This window comes from Peromyscus eremicus, chromosome 6 (genome assembly GCF_949786415.1).
Source record: "Peromyscus eremicus chromosome 6, PerEre_H2_v1, whole genome shotgun sequence".
In the NCBI taxonomy this organism is placed as follows: domain Eukaryota; kingdom Metazoa; phylum Chordata; class Mammalia; order Rodentia; family Cricetidae; genus Peromyscus; species Peromyscus eremicus.
In genome coordinates, this window is record NC_081421.1 from 108,731,973 (window position 1) to 108,737,972 (window position 6,000).

The 6,000-nt window shown below is 47.5% G+C and overlaps 1 protein-coding gene across 1 annotated transcript in view; it reads right to left on the reverse strand.

Moving 5' to 3' along the window:
• The window catches only part of Dapp1 (dual adaptor of phosphotyrosine and 3-phosphoinositides 1), a 49,386-nt gene extending 43,632 nt beyond the window's left edge, over nucleotides 1-5,754 (reverse strand). The window contains exon 1 of the mRNA XM_059266330.1: nucleotides 5,544-5,754. Coding sequence (XP_059122313.1) covers nucleotides 5,544-5,644 — 101 coding nt within the window. The 5' untranslated portion in view covers nucleotides 5,645-5,754. The remainder of the gene's footprint in view (nucleotides 1-5,543) is intronic.
• Nucleotides 5,755-6,000: the final 246 nt, after the last annotated feature.

Consider the following 6,000-nt stretch of genomic DNA (forward strand, 5'->3'; position numbering starts at 1 on the left):
TGCCAGCCAAGGGTCAGTTCTGTCAACCATTCATTTTGTGTGGACTGAGAGCCAAGGATGGTGGAACAGTTTGAAATGGTTAGGGAAAAATGTATGTGTGTGTGTGTGTGTGTGTGTGTGTGTGTGTGTGTGTGAGAGAGAGAGAGAGAGAGAGAGAGAGAGAGAGAGAGAGAGAGAGAGAGAGAGAATTGAATATAAAATCCACGTGTCACTGTCCACGGCCAATGTTTGGTTTGAGCACTATCAAGCTGTCTGTGTGTGTGTGTGCGTGTGTGTTTCTTAGGTTTGTTTAGTGCAACAGCCGCACATATGAGTAGTTGTAGTGAAGTTGTGAACCCAAAATTATGTGTCACCTGTACCTTTACTAAAAAGCTGACCTTTTGATTGTTGCTTGTTTTTTTTGTTTTTTTTTTTTTTCCCAGTCTCTGACTTTCTCTTACATGTGACAGACAACAAAGGTTCTGTTTTCCTCCTCCCTTCCTTTTTAAAGACAGGTCCTCACTAGCTTAGGCTGGCTTCAAACTCTCAAATCCTCCTGCCTCAGCATCCCAGCTGGGAGTACTCACATGCACTCTCCACTTTGCAAATCAAGCATTGTTAAGGACAGGGGAACAGGGTTTCTCTGTGTAGTTTTGGTGCCTTTCCTGGAACTCACTCTGTAGCCCAGGCTGACCTCGAACTCCCAAAGATCTGCCTGGCTCTGCCTCCCAAGTGCTGGGATTAAAGGCATGTGCCACCACCGCCCGGGAACTCTCATTTAAAAAAAAAAACAAAAAAAATCCCTATGTTTCTCCATACAGCGGTCCATCTCGTTCCAGAAGCTAAGAGTTACATCATAACTTATGATATCTGCTTTGCGCTGCTTACGTCTCCCAAACTGATCCATCCTCATTAAAATGACAGTCCTTGAAGAGAACGTATCTGTGTGTGCAAACATTTATTTTTAAAGAATCAGATCTTTGCTTTGGCTTTAAGTTACTCTGGGAAGGACCACTGTACCGGCCGGCTTCAGACTGAAATCAGCCGACTCCCAGGCCTGAGTCTTACCGCTCGTGTAATTTGCCCGAGGCTAGGGAGCAGCGGCCGTGAAATCTCTGAGCAGAGGGGATGGGGCACTCCTGGCTGCTGGAAGCAGGAATTCCAGGGACTCTTAGAGAGAACACAACAGTGGGCCTCTCCTCTTTTTCTTACCAGTAGGATCTACGAAGAGGGCATTTCTGTCTTTGAATTTCCAGACAAGGTTCCATAGGGAAGCTTAGTCTACCTCCATCTTAACCTCTGCGGACGGAGGCTTTCATCTTTATCAGCAGAGGTTGCCATGCCAACAGCTGTCCTTCCTGGGTCACCTTCCTTTGATAGCCGGATCTGTCTGCCTTACTATCAATTAAAAGCTCTGAGACTCATCTGGAGATTTTCCTTAGACCTGTCTTTGAACCTTAGTAAAAGACCCACAGTCCTCCCCACCCTTCCCCCCGTGCCTGTGTGTCCTGGTGGACCTGGAGTGTGACCTGGCCGCTCCTCTGCCCACGCTCTCTGCAGGAGTGTCTGTGGTTGGGTTACAAGCCCTTATCAAATAAGACCTGGAAAACTGGACCCGGGGCTCACCCAACACCACCCCCTGCCCTGCAGTTCCCACAGTCCTGTGGTCCTGGGCCCTGGGCCTTGTTGGGGTGTTGACATGGGGAGCTGTAGCTGGGTGGCCTGAGTGCTGAGCTTCTTAGTGCCTGACCCACCCCCGCCTCTGGGTTTGGAAAGCGGAGGAGTGGACGGACCTAGCTGGTCTCACAGAGCCCAGCAGGCCTTGCTCACTCCCTGGGCCTGCCCTGTTCCTGCACAAACAGAGCTTTGTTTCACCCAGCCTCCGGGGCTCACTGATGCACTGAGGAGGAAAGTGAGTGCTTTTGACCGGCCCTCTAATGGAGCTGAGTGGCTCGATGGGGTCCAAGTCTCTCCTAGAGACTATGCAGCCAGTGTTCTGCTAAAGTCCTGTGTGTGCTGGCAGGGCCAGGGCTGGATTTGCCGCAGTTCTGGGTTCAATTCACAGTATTTACATATTCCAGAGCCTGAAGAAAAGTAGGGACCAAAGAACCAAGGTTAATCCCCCACCCCTTTCTGTGTGTGTATGCCTCCACTAAATTATCTCTTTACATCTATATAACACACAAGGCCTCTATGTTAATATCCTGACCCACCCCTTGAAATCCCACCACTTGGGGCCACCCTGCACATGAAGTAAAAGACTCATTTTAAGGAAAAACTCTCTCTCTCTCTCTCTCTCTCTCTCTCTCTCTCTCTCTCTCTCTCTCTCTCATTCTCTCTCTCTCTCTCTCTCTCATTCTCTCTCTCTCTCTCTCTCTCCATTCCCACAAGGTGTGCATACCTCTGCTTTCTCTCCCTTCTCTTTCTTCCTAGTCTCTCTCTTTCCTATCTTTCTCTTCATCTCTCTATTATAATAAACTCCACTGAATGATTTCCACACTGATATGATATCCCTCTCATGCGTGGGATACCCTGGGGGCAAATTCGTAACACCTTGGTTTCATCCCTGGCACCACACAAAACAAAACAACAAAAAATCTAACGACTGAAATAGCCCATTGAAATAATTTTAAAATTCAAGTCATTAAACCTAGACATCTTTTATCTCTCCATTACAAAAAAAAAAATCATTTTTAAAAAAATGGAGCTTTGAAAAAACTGGATTACTCTGGAGGCTTGGTACAGATCACGAATCACCAAAGTGGATTAAAGGTTCAAAGACTGAGTTTCATTAATACTCAGAATTTGGCCAGAGGCAACAGGTCCTTGCCAAGATTCTTCCCTTACCTCTTATGAGAAACCTATCACTGGTTTGCCGTTTGCCAGGGGCAAGGGTTGGCTTCTGCTAGTGATTAAATATTCAGGGTTGCAGGATGGAGCATAAATCACCAGCAGTTTTATTTGTTTATTGGTAGAGAAAATAGCTCCCACTGGCCAGTGTCTGGAAAAACGGCAATTCTAGAAATCAAGGCTTTCTTTGTTCCCCACACAGGTAGACCATTGGTTATGTTTACATGAACTGTGTTCCTTACTGGCTTTCAAGGAGGTGAAAACACGCTAACATTGACTCTAGTGGCAATCACACCCTTAAAGTTGAAATGGGTGAATTTATCTGTGAAATGCACCTCAATGGAGTTACTAGCCACAAGGCCCCAAACTCCCAAACAGAATGCCAGAACTTGTTAGTGATTTTAAGATTTAGGGGCATGCCTACCAGAATTAAAATAAATGATAAAACTGTACTTAACACTTGAGAGAACATACATTGTGACCTTGATTCTCAACTCCAGTCCTGCTTCAGAGACTTGTAGAGGAAGGAAACGTTGACCCAAGAGACAGACACTTTTTGTGCCATGCACGGCCTGGGCACCAAGAATTGAAACCAAACAAAAGACAAAGAAGTGACTGAGTTGGTAGAGTTCATGCCTCGAATACTGGAAGCCCTGCATACACTGAGGTGCGGTGCTATACACCTGTAATCCCAGCCCTTGGGAAGCGGAGTCAGGAAGACCAAGAAATTCAAGTCATCCTCAGTTACCTCAAATTGGAAGCTGCTACATGAGACCTTGTGTCAGGCATAAAAGCAAGAATAAAAACAACAAAATGTCCCTGTCTGTCTTGTGCACAGAGAGGTTGAGACCCATGCTCTAGAACAGTTTCTTCTACTGAAGTTTGCATTGTTCCTGAAATCAAATTCTTGACATTCAAGAAAAAGTCCAGGTCTTCTGAAATTGGAAAGTCTGGACCCAAGTGCAGCACTTCCTTTGGGCCCTCTGGACTTAATATCAGGTGTGTACTCTGCCCAGGCAGGGAAGGCCATGGCTCACCTGCAGTGACATCATTCTGTCCCGAAATCTGCATCAGTGCCGGGCCCAGATGCACAGTCAGGTTTCAATTGTGTCCTCTGTGTGTGCTCAGAGTGCTGAAGCATAGATCCTGCTTTTAGGATTTGTTTAATTAAAGAGACAGTGTTAAGTGTTTTCTGGGTCTGACTTCTCCTTTGAGGTCTCTTCCTTCAGTGGGCCGAGGGGGCAGAAAATAGCTACAATGCCTTATGAGCTGGTCGGTAAGGCTGCAGCTGAACTGCTCTCCTCTAAGCCCGGCTTGGATACTCTCAGAGGAGCCCTTACCTCTTCTCTTTCAGATTCGAAGAGAGTCACAAAGAGATTCTGGGACTCTGAAGGCCACATAAAGAGCTTCCTTTATTGAAGATCCCAGCTGTCAAATCTGGTTTGCCAAATGAGGGCGCAGGTCTCAGCTGAGGCCTTCGCTTCGACTCTATAGAGTTATTGAGAGCTATCTTTAGGATTTTTATTAATTTGTTATTATAGGTGTACATGGTGTGTGTGTGTGTGTGTGTGTGTGTGTGTGTGTGTGTGTGTGAATGAGTATGTGGGTACCTGCCCGCCACATCACTCATGTGAAGGTCAGAGGACAGCTCTCTCTTTCCACCACATGGTTCCAGGGAAAGAACTCGGGTTATCAGGCTTAGCCTCAAGCACCTTCATTTACGTGCTGAGCCAGCCGAGTGCTGTGAGAAGTTTTACAGTAGCGTAACACAAAGAGATACAATCTGTGCAGGGTAGACAGCGATTTTCAACCCATCTTCAGAGGAGGGTGGAGCCTCGGGCAGGTGCAGCTCAGCTTTGTTATTTCACTGATGTGGCTGATAAGGACAGGGTTTAAAACCCTTTGGTGCTCGCTTTTGTCCTTAGCAAGATGACAGCAGGTCTTATGTCATCGGCGATGAGGAATTCCAGCTGCTTACATAGACAGCAAGTCCAGCTTCCCCTCTCCTGGGAAGCACAGTGTGTGGGTGCCCCCATCCTCTCTGAGTAGCCCTTGCTTCTTGACTAAATGTCCTGATGAGCAGTGTCGTCCGGCTCCCTCCCTTCTGATGGTCTCACCTAACCTAAGCTTACCTACCTATCCATGTTGGAACTGCCACTCCCTTGCTCTTGGACTGCGGCTGTCTAAAAGGCGGTGTTGCCTTTACCCCTGTCTCTACACGTCCGTGCAAGAGCTCACAAGTGCCATGTCAAAAGGAAGAACCATATAATAATATAACCAGATTGCTGCACACACTTCCTTCTTTAGAAAAAAAATCCCTTTACTCAGAGCACTATAGCCTTTCTGTTTATGGAACCAGCGGCTCTTCAACTCACGTTAATGATAAGCCAGAACGCTATCAAAGAAGCCAGGCATTTCTACTCACACATCCTACCTTCTCCACCTTCTGCCCCAGTTGTTAAAGGATGCCCAACAGTGGGTCTTTGTCTCATTTTCTCAATCTCACCATTTTCACTTCTAGAAAAATAACTTAAACTTACACTTCTACAATGAATCAGCACCCCCCTCCCCAAGAGGAAGCTCCCACAAATCAACAGAATAGCCAGGAAGAAGACTGGGGTGGCAGAGGGGAGAGACATACTGGAAACACTCACTGATCGAAGCGAACGTGGACATGGAGTGGCAAGTCACACTCACTAAGAAAGCGCTCTTACCCCAAGTCCTGGAGCAGATCTGCTCCTCCATCCGACTGACCCCACAGCTCTGAGGGATCCTCGGTACTCATGTTCCTGCCCAGAAGTTCTGCTCTGCCCATTCGTCCCTTTGCTTCTGACTGTTGACCCCCTGCCAGGTGCTGGAGAGAGAGATGGGCTCCAGTGCTGGACACACTGCTCCTCAGTGAGACAGGAGCCTGCTGGGGCTGAGGCTCTGACTAGCTAGGAAGTGAAACTCAGTTGCTCCTCCCACTGACACTGCCACCCTGGGCCTGAGGCATAGGCAGGGTTGTTCTGTCAGTCAGGAAGTGTGTAAACTCGGCAGCACCTCTGACACCCACGGTGCATCACCAGGTCAGTTTTTGCCAAAGGAACTAGAAAGACCACCCACCCAGGATTGGACTATTGGTTCAAACTCTTGGTAGGAGGCCCAACTGTAGCTTCTCCCTAGTCCTGT